The sequence below is a fragment of the Heptranchias perlo genome, chromosome 2 (genome assembly GCF_035084215.1).
Source record: "Heptranchias perlo isolate sHepPer1 chromosome 2, sHepPer1.hap1, whole genome shotgun sequence".
NCBI lineage: Eukaryota > Metazoa > Chordata > Chondrichthyes > Hexanchiformes > Hexanchidae > Heptranchias > Heptranchias perlo.
Window position 1 is genome coordinate 112,064,306 of NC_090326.1, and position 14,699 is coordinate 112,079,004.

The 14,699-nt window shown below is 43.7% G+C and overlaps 1 protein-coding gene across 1 annotated transcript in view; it reads right to left on the minus strand.

Annotated features, from left to right (window-relative positions):
• Nucleotides 1-14,699, minus strand: part of LOC137332346 (E3 ubiquitin-protein ligase HECW1-like) — a 316,523-nt gene that overhangs the window by 83,078 nt on the left and 218,746 nt on the right. Inside the window, exon 20 of the mRNA XM_067996100.1 lies at nucleotides 10,291-10,443. Within this exon, the coding sequence (XP_067852201.1) occupies nucleotides 10,291-10,443 (153 nt within the window). The remainder of the gene's footprint in view (nucleotides 1-10,290; nucleotides 10,444-14,699) is intronic.

Sequence of the window (14,699 nt, forward strand, 5' to 3'; positions counted from 1 at the left end):
GGTTCGCCTTTATCTATTCTACCAGTTATATCCTCAAAAAACTCCAGTAGGTTTGTCAAACATGATTTCCCTTTCATAAATCCATGTTGACTTTGTCTAATCCCATTGATATTTTCTAAGTGTCCTGTTATCACATTCTTATAATAGACTCTAGCATTTTCCCAACTACTGATGTTAGGCTAACCAGTCTGTAGTTCCCTGTTTTCTCTCTCCCTCCTTTTTTAAATAGTGGAGTTACATTTGCCACCCTCCAATCTGCAGGAACTGTTCCATAATCTATAGAATTTTGGAAGGTGACAACTAATGCATCCACTATTTCCATGGCTACCTCTTTTAGTACTCTGGGATGCAGATTATCAGGCCTTGGGGATTTATCAGCTTTCAGTCCCATTAATTTCTCCAGCACTATTTTTTTTCCTTTAATTCCTCCATCTCACTAGTCCCTTGGTTCTCTAGCATTTCTGGGAAGACAGAACCAAAGTATTTGTTTAATTGCTCTGCCATTTCCTTGTTCCCCATTATAAATTCTCCCTTTTCTGACTGTAAGGGACCTACATTTGTCTTCACTAATCTTTTTCTTTTTACATACTTGTAGAAGCTTTTACAGTCCACTTTTATGTTCCTTGCAAGTTTACTCTCATACTCTATTTTTCCCCTCTTAATCAATCTCTTGGTCCTTTTTTGCTGAATTCTAAACTGTTCCCAATCATCAGGTTTGCTACATTTTCTGGCAACTTTATATGATTCCCCTTTGGATCTAATACTATCCTTAATTTCTTTTGTTAGCCATGTTTAGGCCGCTTTTCCTTTTGTGTTTTTGTGCCAGAAAGGAATGTATACCTGTTGCAATTCATGCATTCGTTCCTTAAATGTTAGCCCTTGCCTATCCACCGTCATGCCTTTTAATGAAGCTCCCCAATCTATTATAGCCAACTCACTCCTGAAACCTTTGTAGTTTCCTTTGTTTCGATTTAGGACCCTAGTTTCGGATTGGACTACTTCACTTTCCATCTTAATGAAGAATTCTATCATGTTATGGTCACTCTTCCCTAAAGGACCCGCACAACAAGATTATTAATTAACCCCTTCTCATTGCACAATACCCAATCTAGGATAGCCTGTTCCCTGGTTGGCTCCTCAATATACTGGTCTAAAAAAACCATCTCATACACACTCCAGGAATTCATCGTTCTCAGCATTATTGCTAATTTGATTTGGCCAGTCTATATTTTGATTAAAGTCACCCATGATTACTGCAGTACCCTTGTTACATGCATCTCTAATTTCCTGTTTGATGCCATCCCCTACATTACCACTATTGTTTGGAGGCCTATAGTCAACTCTCACCAGTATTTTCTGCCCCTTGTTGCTTCTTAACTCCACCCAGACTGATTCTACATCTTGATTTTCTGAGCCAATATCCTTTCTCACTATTGCTCTGATTTCATCCTTTACTAACAATGTCAGTGCCACTGTCAGCAGGAGGCATTGGGGGAAACCACCTCGGCAAGATGTGCCAGCACCTCGAGAGGTAGCAGTGTTAGCTTGTTTATTTTACAGCGCTGCTGCCAAAGTTGAAACCAATGTCAACACTATCGCCGTCGTGTAAAAAGGGGCCTTAAGATTTAAATCGGAACAAATTCAACTTCCGGTACAGCTACCATTTATTACTGGTATGTGCTGAATGCTTCTATTTATAGGAACACCTGGACCGTGTAACAAAATGCACTGGATAACAGTTCTTTTATTTTACAAAATCTTAGACAGTAAATTGAGGCATGTCGCCAAGTCTCGTAAATGGCAGAAAACTCTCTGAATAAATTTCTTTAACATAAATAATAAAAAGCCACCCCTCATTTTTTTAAACTGACCTCTATGTTAGAATAATTTAATATTGCAGCTTCGTAATGATTGAAAAACTGTCATTTTCCTGATAATTCTCTTATCGGTGTAAAGTGACACACAGGGATGAATCTTCCTGTGTCTGATCCCATCAGGCGGGAAGCCAGCGTTGCGAGCCCGACCAATGGGATTTGGGTGAGACCCGAACCATTTCTGTGGTTGGGCCTCATTTGAATAATCTTGATGAGCTGCCAGTGCTGAACCAGCACTGACGGGCAGCTCGTGAGCAGGGGAGGGGAAGCGGATAATCCAATGGTGCTTTGCAGAGCCGAAGCCAGAAGTGGAGCCTTTAAAGCGGGGTGGGCATGGAGGGACGGCAGCAGGTAGGAAGATTTTTGTGGGGCCAAGAGCAGCAATAATGCTCCTCTCAACCCCACAAAAATCATTTTAACAACTGTTATTACTGTTTGTTTTATTTTTGAGTGGACTGCAGTGGTCCCTTTAAGGATGCTGGTTAAGCTGCTCTATGACAAGTATCAATGGGCCCACATTTTACCCAATGGCACCTGAAAATTGCATTAGAGTCCTTTTTATGTCAAAGGTCCCCAATTTGTAAACCTTAATAAGGCGCCTTCCTGAAACAGGCGGTCGATCTGGCGGCCTATTACAAGACCGGATGGAAATGGGGGTGGGAAAATCAGCAGTGGGAACAGAGCAGTAAGTAGTGCACCGCCATGTTCCCTGTGAAATCTCCCTGTCCCCGACCAAAAACAGGGATAAAAATCACCCCTTTACTACTGAAATCAACCTCACATAACTGGCTTTCTACGATCAGGAAAGAAAGGGCCTAATACACATGGTTATCCCTGGTATCTTAGGAATTCTGAAGTGTGTTCAGGAGAACTTTCTTGATCAATATGTTTCCAGCCCAATGGGGAAGGAGGCATTGCTGGATCTGGTCCTGGGAAATGAAGTGGGTCAAGTGGAGCAAGTGTCAGTGGGGGAGCATTAAGGGAACAATGATCATAGTATCATAAGGTTTAGATTAGTTATGGAAAAGGACAAGAAGCAATCTAGAGTAAAAATACTTAATTGGAGGAGGGCCAATTTCAGTGGGTTAAAAATGGATCTGGTCCGCATAAATTGGAATCAAAGATTGGCAGGGAAAACTGTAATCAAACAATAGGCGGCCTGTAAAGAGGAGATGGTTCGGGTACAGTCTAGGTACATTCTCACGAGGAGGAAAGGTAGGGCAACCAAAGGTAGAGCTCCCTGGATGACAAAAAAGATAGAGAGTAAGATGAAGCAGAAAAAAGGGGCGTATGACAGATGTCAGGTTGATAATACAAGTGAGAACCAGGCTGAATATGGAAAGTACAGGGGAGAAGTGAAAAAGGAAATAAGAGGGGCAAAGAGAATAGACTGGTGGCCAACATAAAAGGGAATCCAAAAGTCTTCTATAGGCATATAAATAATAAACAGGTAGTAAGAGGACAGGTGAGGCCGATTAGGGACCAAAAATGAGATCTACGCATGGAGGCAGAGGGCATGGCTGAGGTACTAAATGAATATTTTGCATCTGTCTTTACCAAGGAAGAAGATGCTGCCAAAATCACAGTAAAGGAAGATATAGTTGAGATATGGATGGGGTAAAAAAGGGTGTAAGAATAAACCCAGCAACTACAGGCCAGTCAGTTTAACCTCAGTGGTGGGGAAGCTTTTAGAAATCATAATCTAGGACAAAATTAATAATCACTTGGACAAGTGTGGATTAATAAAGGAAAACCAACACAGGGTTGTTAAAGGCAAATCATGTTTAACTAACTTGATTGAGTTTTTTGATGAGGTAACAGAGAGGGTTGATGGGGGCAATGCAGTTGATATTGTGTATATGGACTTTGAAAGGGCATTTGATAAAGTGCCACATAAAAGGCTTGTCAGCAAAATTGAAGCCCATGGACTAAAAGGGGCAATGGCAGCATGGATATGAAATTGGCTAAGTGACAGGAAACAGAGTAGTGGGGAATGGTTGTTTTTCGGACTGGAGGAAGGTATACAGTGGTGTTCCCCAGGGGTCGGTACTAGGACACTGCTTTTTTTGATATATATTGATGATTTGGACTTGGCTGTACAGGGCACAGTTTCAAAATTTGCAGATATCACAAAACTTGGAAGTGTCGTAAACATTGAGGAGGATAGTAATAGACTTCAAGAGGACATAGGCTGGCTGGTGGAATGGGCAGACACATGGCAGATGAAATTTAATGCAGAGAGGTGTGAAGTGGTACATTTTGGTAGGAAGAACAACAGGAGACAATATAAACTAAATGGTACAATTCTAAAGGGGGTGCAGGAACAGAAAGATCTGGAGGTATATCTGCACAAATCCTTGAAGGTGGCAGGACAGGTTCAGAAAGCAGCTAAAAAAAGCATACGGGATCCTGGGCTTTATAAATAGAGGCATAATAAATAGAAGCATAGAGTACAAAAGCAAGGAAGTTATGTTGAACCTTTATAAAACACTGGTTCGGCCACAACTGGAGTATTGTGTCCAATTCTGGGCACCGCACTTCAGGAAGGATATGAAGGCCTTGGAGAGGGTGCAGAAAAGATTTACTAGAATGGTTCCAGGGATGAGGGACTTCAGTTACATGGATAGTCTGGAGAAGCTGGGGTTGTTTCCTTAGAGCAGAGAAGCTTGAGAGGAGATTTGATAGACGTGTTCAATCAAAGGTTTTAGATAAAGTAAATAAAGAAAAACAGTTCCCATTGGCGAACGGGTTAAGAACCAGAAGACACAGATTTAAGGTGATTGGCAAAAGAACCAAAGGCGACATGAGGAACAACTTTTTTAAGCAGCGAGTAGTTATGATCTGGAATGCATTGCCTGAAAGGGTGATGGATGCAGATTCAATCATGGCTTTCAAAAAGGAATTAGATAAATATTTGAAGGGAAAAAATTTGCAGGGCTACGGGGAAAGAGCGGGGGAATGGGACTAACTGGATTGCTCTTACAAAGAGCTGGCATGGGCTTGATGGGCCAAATGGCCTCCTTTTGTGCTATAACAATTCTATGATTCTACATATCAAGGGTGGCTTGATCATCAGAAGTTTCTCAGGTCTTACTCGCTTGGTGATTAATGAACCTGATGTGGGAATACATCTTGTGGCCCAGGTCCCAGCATAAGATGGTCTGATTGTGTGACTTTGCAGATTTCTCTCTTTCTGCTTAACTTGAACAGTTATTCATTTTTGAAATGAGAGACACCAGGACACAGAAAGGTGTGTCATCATGGCTTATCCAGGGCCACAATCTCTAATTTATCAGTTGAAATGTTGCATGTCTTGTTTTTGAGGTATTGTTGTGCTGCTTTTTATGCCCACCACAGGTATGCTTCCTACTTTTACCTCACAATAGAACACTTGTTTCAGAACTCTACTATCTGACATCCAAATTAATTTGATGTACCAGTGAAGTGTGCATTGCTGAGCATCACTTCAATGCAGTTGCACTGACCCTTGATAGGACTTTGTATTGATGACACTATTTTATCAATAAAAGGCCTACCAAGAGGTGGTGCTGTGTATCATACTTCATGCCCACAGCAAAAGTAACCAGCTGTTGAAGTAATAATGACTGCTATAATGACCTCAAAGTAGCTTGCTTCTTAAGACATTACAAGACCTGGCTTCTTACAGCAATACAGAGTCGGGAGAAGCAAAACTCAGATTACCTAAACTTCAGAAAGCATGGAATGAGAAAAGGCCATCTGGCCCTTCAAGTCTGCTACTTCAGCAATCACAGCACCATGGATGTTTACAGTACAGAAGGAGGGCATTTTGCCCACTGTGTCTGTGCCAGCTCTTTGTTAGAGCAATCCAAAACTAATCCTGCTGCCCTATAGAACTGTCTAAATTTACAGCACAGAATGAGGCCAAGTGCAAGCTAAGCTTTCATGGACTCCACTCTACCCATTTAATCTGCTGTGGGAATGATCTGCACAAATATTCCCCAATACCAAAAATAATAGCAAGGCTCCAGAATATTCATCAATCCACACATCTCCACTATTCAACCCTGGCCACCTCATTCTTTGTTCATTCTAGCAAAGAAGCATAAACATCCTCTGCCATTCCATGGGCAACTGAATCATAGACCATAAATTCAGCAGTGCACACACAGTGGGCTTGATTTTAGGGTCGGGTTTTCTGCGGGTTTCCAGCGGGGGGGCCCCGAAAATCCCGATATGCGGTCACGTGACCGGATCACGCCGCGATCCCGACCACTTCCGGGTTCCCTGATGACGTGCGGGGCTGCGTGCGTGGCCCCCGCTGGTGGGAATCCCGCAGGCAATTAAAGCCAGTGGGGTTCCACTTGAGAGTACTTACCTTGCTTGTTGAGGTCAGTTAATGAGCTGAATCAGCTGTCAAAAGAGGAAGTGTGGGATTTTACCTGCATCGCAGAGTGCTTCACACACTGGGGGAAACAGTCTCTCTCCAACCAGGCGTGTTGCAGCCAGCAGCCTGTGGCAGGTGCCAAGGTGCACTCCACGGGGGAGAGCCCTCACCCACGCAGGAGGCCACCGCGTCACATAGGGCAACCCCTGCCCCCCACCACCCCCCGCCAAGCCAGAGGACAGACCAACACGAAACCGCAGCCCCAGTCCGAGGAACCGCCCACCTACCCTGCACAACCCCTCAGACCAACACCTGCCAGATGGGTGGTGTGTGGACACCCTCGGAGGACGAACAGCATGACCAGCCCCAGCAGCCTCGCAGTCCACGCCGTCCGCTGCAGAGACGTGGAGCCCCCCAACACGGTGTTGTTGCACGCCTACCTGTACAGCAGGAGGGAGGGCTACCGCAGAGAGAGACGCATCGCAGAGGGCACTACCCTCACCACAGGGTCCACAGACCGAGGCGCAGCTCCCTGGACCTCTCCGAGCAGCAGTGCACACGTAGGCGCAGATTCGCTCGACATGTAGTCGTGGAGATCTGCAGCCTCTTTCATGCCGAGCTGCTCCTGGCTGGCCCCAGCACCAACTGCTTACCTGTCGCTGTCAAAGTCACCACTGCCCTCCACAACTTCTCCTCCGCATCCTTCCAGGGTGCAGCCGGCTACACCGCCGATGTCTCTCAGTGGTCTGCGCGGAAGAGCCCTGCAAATACACCCGCACCTACTCTGCAGTAACACGATGGGTGGCATCAGTGGTGGGTCCTCATAGTGATACCCAGGAGCGGGCATTATTGGACACAACAGACAGGATTCGCGGAGACATGGCAGTGGTGGTGCCAATATAATGTGTGCTGTTTGTTGCTCTGAAATTCAATATAGGTAACACCCATGGCAAACCCTCCGACACCCTTGTGCACCCCCTTCATGCTCACGAAACATTTGCCTTACGCTGCCTACTGCACATATGTGATGCATGCCCTGTGGCTGCAGTACAGGTGGTGGCAGGTTGAGTGAGGCTGGCCGTGAGGGAGATGCACGAGAGGGTGAGTATGAGATAGAGCCATGAGATTGTATGAGGATTGGGTCGTGTGTTAGTGGCAGGATGAGTACTGGCGAGGTGAGTTGGTGGAGGTAAGATGAGGATGGGGTTTGAGTGGGTATGAGGGGTGATGTGACAGAGTAGTGTTGGCGGTGCCGAAGGAGATGTGGGGTTGGGGCAGTGTTGTGGCAGATGGAGTGTAGGGGAAAGACTTCGTGTTCTCACTGTGGCTGACCTACTGAGGTCATTGAAGCGCCTCCTGCACTGTATGCAGGTGGGCGATATGTTGGTTGCGCAGGTGACCCCCTCTGCCACCTCGAGCCAGGCCTTCTTGGTGGCAGAGGCTGGCCGCTTCCTCCCGCCCGCCGGGTGGAAGATCTCTGTCTTCGCCCTCCTCCTCACCCCATCTGATGATACCTGGGGTGAGGCATCATTACACTGGGAGCAGCCTTCCCCCTGGGCTGCTCCATGCTGTAATTTGTTCCATTGGTTGCAGCATCTGTCAGTGGAGGACTGCCCCTTTAAATAGAGCGCCTCCAGCTGACAGATCTTACTGCGCATGCGCAGCCCGCCCGACGCGCAGACCAGCAGCGCGGACCCCGGAGGAGCAGGTAAGTGATTCCAATTAGTGTGTTGCCTGCTACGATCGCGCGGGCAACCCACTAATTTCACCGAGCGTGTTGACCACGCTCCCGAAACCCAACCCGCCGGAAACCCGCAGGCCTGGTAACATCGAGCCCAGTGTGTCAATCCTCATGTCAAAGTAAAAACCTGCAATTTTAACATATGAAAAAAATCAATTTAAACACAGGAGACACTGTGGAGGGAATGTAGTTGACAATTCCAACTCAAGAATATTCCAAAAATAAAGTGCTCCAAATCTATTGTTTTCACTAACTTGGAAAGCAGTTAGGTCAGAGTTGCTGCTTCAGTGACATATAGGAGGCAAACTAGCAGTGTACTGTGATCTCAGGCCAAAGTCACTAACATCAGTGTGGTTTACTCAGCAGGTCTGTAATTTTACTGCTCTATTTTCTCCTTAGTAGCCAAGAGCTACAGTACTAAGTCACAGAGGAAAAGAGGAGATGGTTTTGTAAAGTTCAGAAATGAGTCTCAAATGAGTTGCATCACCTGTTGTGATGTGATGAATGTGTTTTCCCTGGCTCATCTCTAAAAGCCGTTTCACATTACTCCACGGAGTATTAAAGTATTCTCTGGTCTTAAGATAGTTCCCACTAACTGTCAGTAGAAAAATATGTTTACAAATACTTTAATTCAATACCAATTTAATCTGCTTATGACGGTGACCTCGATGAATCTTCCAGGTCTTTACTATTCATGTGCAGTGCAGTCTACCTCACTCATGGGGCAAAACAGTCTTCGGTGATTATCGATGAAGTAGTCAGGAAATCTGTATGTATGTGTACTCCGTACTTTATTTTAGTTAGCTGCCAAGAACCTCATAGGTTAAAGCCCAACCAGTAGGACAACCAGCAGATGGTGAAACTGAACACTTATGACTAACATTTTGAGATTGAAATAAATATTTTTTTAAAAAAAGATGTCCAAAGCTGTCAAAACCTTTGAAGTCTTTGTTTTCAAATCTCTTGTTTTTCAAAAAGTTCCTTTTAAAACTTCCTTTTATCGAACCCCTAAAACATGTAGGGGCTGAATTCCTGTTCGAGTTCTCCCGTAACTTTGACGGGCGAGCAGCAGAAACTCCATTAAAAAATGTACACGGCATTTCCACCATTTTCCTGGGGTTTCCGTAGCACTTCCGCCAAAATTACAACAAGCAATTGGGAGAATTTCCGCCAGAATTCACCCCAATAAGTTTATTCTAAAAATTAACAGCGCTCACAAAATGACATGGCATATAAAAGTGATTGAAGCCTAGTCCATATTGAATTTAAATTAAAGTACCAGTGTTGAAAAGATGCTGACCATCTGGGCTGACTGATGTCTTTGTCCAATGCCATAGATCAACATTACCCCAAAGGGATTGAGGCAAGACCCTCCCAACCCACACCCACCACCCCCATCCCATCCCACCCTAGTGCAGCTCCAGCCAGCCTGTTCAAGGCAGCATAGGCAGGCAGACTGCCTACCTCCCTCAGGTGAGTATCAGTGCATGGAACAAGGATAGCCTGAAGAGATTAGCAAAAACGGAGGGAAATTCTACATTCATTTTTTAAAAAAAAGATGCTCTTATGTAAGAAAAATGGTCAACTGGGCATGATACTGGAGGGGCGACCACTAACCCTAGCATGAGCCACAAGACAAATTATAGGGAAAACTGGAATGATAAAAATAAGGGTGCTCACCATCTGTTCAGACTGATTCCTGGGATGGCAGAACTGACGTATGAGGAGAGATTGGGTCGACCAGGTCTATATTCACTAGAGTTTAGAAGAATGAGAGGTGATCTCATAGGAACATATAAAATTCTAACAGGATTAGACAGACTAGATGCAGGGAGGATGTTCCCGATGGCTGGGGAGTCCAGAACCAGGGGTCACAGTCTCAGGATATGGGGTGTGCCATTTAGAACCGAGTTGAGGAGAAATTTCTTCATTCAGAGGGTGGTGAACCTGTGGAATTCTCTACCACAGAAGGCAGTGGAGACCAAGTCATTAGATGTACTCAAGAAGGAGATAGATATGTTTCTTAATGCTAAAGGGATCAAGGGATATGGGGAAAAAGCGGGAACAGGGTACTGAGTTAGACGATCAGTCATGATCATTTTGAATGGCGGAGCAGACCCGAAGGGCCGAATGGCCTACTCTGGCTCCTATTTTCTATGTTTCTATGTTCACTGTGGATATTTAAAGATGGCTGTCAATAATATTGTAGTTAATTAATCACTAGTGACAATTTTTAAGTACTGTTAATTTCTACAATACACATTGTGGCATTTTTCTTGGAAGCAAGCAGGATAAAGGGTGAACATTACCATTCCAGATGATTTTCTACAAATGCTGACATTGGACTGATCTGCACAGTGTACGTGTCGTTGGCTGAGTATTCAAACAAGCCGTAGTAGGGATTGAAAAGTTCTTGCGACAAGAGGAAGAAAAACTCTCTGGATGGTCCACTGTAATCCAGGCTGAAAAAGAAATATACAAAGAAATAAAGCATAATATACAGATAGGAGGAAAGATACTGGAGTAGTTCAATGAGTTTAAATGCTAAAACTAAAGCTGGGTGTTTCCCAACTTGCAAAGAGTTTACCATGTTCATTTATTTTCTGTGCTAATCAGTCCCACTATGGACCCATGCACTCTCATTAATCATCTACAACTACTGAAGACAATCCTCATTTTATTATTAAAGTCCTCAATTCAAACAGGACAATCTTAATTAGGTGATTCAGTTGCCTTAGTAGGCACTGACTCACAGTTGGGTACAGTTCCACAAGTCACTGCCCACCCTCCGTACCTTGCTCAAGTGGCAATTCTTCATGTGCGAACCTAGACCGTAAGAAGAGTGGGATTTTGGATGGTGTGGAGCATTACAGCCCAGGCTGATTCTGTCCTAACATATGTATACTGTTCAGCAGAGATTATTACTTAGTTATTACCAGTGGGTGTCCTGGTTGAATTTTCCCTGTCACAAGCCAAGGGACACTGAGGCCAGTTGTAGTACCCCAGCTGAGATCAACTGACTCATCACAGATAGACGATGGAACCTAGGATCTTCCTGGTCTGAATTTGTCAGCATCACACCAGGCTGTGCAACCACTAACTGAGCTATCCTACTAAGCTATTTTAATTTTCTCTTTCTTTTAGTTCCCTGGTATTTTACACCATTTGAATTCAAGGGGTCACGGTACATAAGAACATAAGAAATAGGAGCAGGAGTAGGTCATATGGCCCCTCGAGCCTGCTCCATCTCAATTCCACTTTCCCACCCGATTCCCATATCCCTTGATTCCCTTAGAGTCCAAAAATCTATCGTTTTTCAGTCTTGAATATAATCAACGACTGAACATCAGCAGCCCTCTGGGGTAGAGAATTCCAAAGATTCAGCACCCTCTGAGTGAAGAAATTCCTCCTCATCTCAGTCCTAAATTGCCCATCCCTTATCCTGAGACTATGCCCCCTAGTTCTAAACTCTCCAGCCGGGGGAAACAACCTCTCTGCATCTACCGTGTCAAGTGCTCTAAGAATTTTATACGTTTCAATAAGATCACCTCTCATTCTTCTGAACTCCAGAGAGTATAGGCCCATTCTTCTGAATCTCTCCTCATAGGACAACCCTCTCATCCCAGGAATCAATCTGGTGAACCTTTGTTGCACCACCTCTAAAGCAAGTATATCCTACCCTAGGTAAGGAGACCAAAACTGTACACAGTACTGCAGGTGTGGTCTCACCAAAACCCTGTACAATTGTAGCAAGACGTCCTTATTCTTGTACTCAAATCCCCTTGCAATAAAGGCCATAGAAACATAATGGTACATAGAAACAAGAGTAGGACATTCAACCCCTCAAGCCTGTTCCGCCATTCAATTAGATTGTGGCCGATCTGTACCTCAACCCCATTTACCTGCCTTTGTTCCATATCCCTCGATACCCTTACATAACAAAAATCTATCTATCTCTGTCTTGAAAATTTCAATTGACCAGCATCCACAACCTTTTGGGGGAGTGTTCCAGGTTTCCACTACCTTTTGTGTGAAAAAGTATTTCCTGATTTCACTCCTAAATGGCCAAGCCCTCATTTTATTATGCCCTTTTTTTCTGGATTTCTTCACCAAAAGAAATAGTTTCTCTGTTTCTACCCTATCGAATCCCTTAATCATTTTAAGTACCTTGATTACACCACCCCTCAACCTTCTAAACTCAAGGGATTACAAACCACGTTTATGCAACCTGTCCTCATAATTTAACCCTTTAATCCCCGGTGTCATTCTGGTGAATTTGCGCTGTACCTCTTCCAAGGCCAATATATCTTTCCTGAGGTTCGGTGCCCAAACTGAACACAGTACTCCAGATGGGGTCTGACCAAGTTTCTGTACAACTGAAGCATAACTTCCTCACTTTTCAATTTCAATCCCTTTGATATAAAGGGTAACATTCCATTAGCCTTCTTGATTACTTTTTGTACCTGTGCACTAGCCTTTTTTGATTTGTGTGCATGAACCCCTAAATCCCTTTGCTCCTCCACAGCTCCCAGACTCTCACGATTAAGAATATATTCCTATTTGTTTTTCTCAGATCCAAAGTGGATGACCTCATACTTCTCCACATTAAACTCCATTTGCCATAGTTTATTCCCACTTACTTAGTCTGTCTATGTCCCTTTGTAATTTCTTTCTCCCAACGACACAAGTTACTGCACCTCCTAATTTAGGGTCATCTGCAAACTTGGATTTACAACTCTCTATTGCTTCATATATATGGTGAAAAGCTGGGGGCCCAGTACAGATCCCTGGGGAACAGTACTAGTTATGTCAAGACAATCAGAGAATGAACCTTTTTATCACTACTCTCTGTCTTCTACCTACCAATTACCAACTCATATCACAAGGTTACCTCCAATTCATTGCTCATAATCTTGTGCAGAACCTTATCAAATGTCTTCTGGAAGTCCATATAGACAACATCCATAGACACTTCCCTATCTACTATGGTAGTGGCCTCCTCTAAAATTCAACCAGATTAGTCAGATGTGACCTACCCTTCACAAATTCATGCTGACTCTCTTTGGTCAACTGATCAAGTGCTCACTCACTCTGCAAGGTAGATGTCCTGCCCATGGAATTTGCTAATGTGCTGTTCAGATGGCTGGTAGGAGGCCTTGTAGCATGTTGCATGGCTTCTCTCCCTGTGGGAAATCAGCTGGCCTTGACTCTCGCTTATGGGATGGCTAATATTAGAAATTCACTGTGTGGAATTGCTGGGGTGAAGCTGCATTCTACCACTTCATGGCATGTTGTTTTACACTGTGCCACTACATCAGCTTGCAATCTGCTCCCATTAAAAATGTAGCACTTCTTTTCTCAGCAGCATGACTGATAAAAATGTTCCACATGAGCTTATTGTTTCGGAAATGTTGGCTTGTTGTCTAACGGAAGTACAAGCAGATTCTGTCTGTAACGAACCCTGGTAAGTTCAATTGTAATGTCACTATTGTTTATGCTAATGACACTCCCTCAGGTTGTTCAGCAGGCTCAGTAATTTTTCTCAAATGGTGTGCTCCTTGCTAATATTCATTACCGAAACAAAAATACTTTAAAAATTGTTAATCATAACTGTTTCTATTTCTTTTTTTATTTCTGAAAAAGATCTGATTTGATTCCTTTTTTTTAATTTGTTCTGGCTTTCATTAACAGAAATTGTGCCAGGAGGACTTGTTTTCCCACCCAAAGTTAGATAATGCTGACATAGATATGTAGGGGGTGAACTTCCTTGGAGCTTCTCCCAGTCTGCCACCGTAACTTCAGCAGAAAACCCGCTGACATGTGTAAACAGGGTTTCCGCCGAAGTTACAACAGCAGAGCAGGAGAACAAATTCATCCCCATATAGTGAAAGTCTGTTGGCTCATGTGAGATTGTCCTAGTTTTGTTTATTTGAGGTCTCTGGGAATAGAAAACACGCAGTGATTTGAAGCAAAAATCTAGCCGGAGAATAAGCTGGATGGGAATAGCATTGGGGCTTATGAGCACAGATGGAGATGTCAAATGGTGCATGGAGAATTATAGTTCCTGAGCTGCTGGCACCTTGGAAATGGCATTCTAAGAAAAGCAGTTAAAGTTAAATAATGTTGAATGTAAAGCTGGTAGGTTTGCTTGATTTAGCTTTGAAGATACGGAGAAGCTTTTCAGAATGTTTTTTCTCCAAGAGATTAAGAGGGTGGAGTAGAATCCGTGACAGGGCAGATTGTACATGGTCTGTGGAAGATTTGGGCTGCATGGGCCAAATGACCATTTCTCTTTCCATACTTTCTTATCATCTTAAAGGGGTAATGTGGAAATGGCATCGGAATCTGGCTGAAGAAACTCGCAGCAAGTTCTTTTTTATACAATCATTCAGGACCAAAACTTGATGCCATTTCTAAATATTGCTTTCTATGGCAACACACTCAATAACACAAGCTGCAGCTGGCCAGGATTCTGCCTTCCATCAAAGGTTCCCTTTTAGTTATTTTAAATCCCTATGACACTGTTGATGTCACATCAACCATTAGTCAAAATGATTCACACTTTTGCAGATAAGTTAAGATATTTCTGTCTACAGACTGGCCTATAGATAATATTTTCTATCAAATTAAAAAAAGACACATGTATGTAGCACATTGTCACGTTTCAGAAACATCTCAAAATGTTTCACATAAGACAAATAATTTTAGAAGTGCAGTC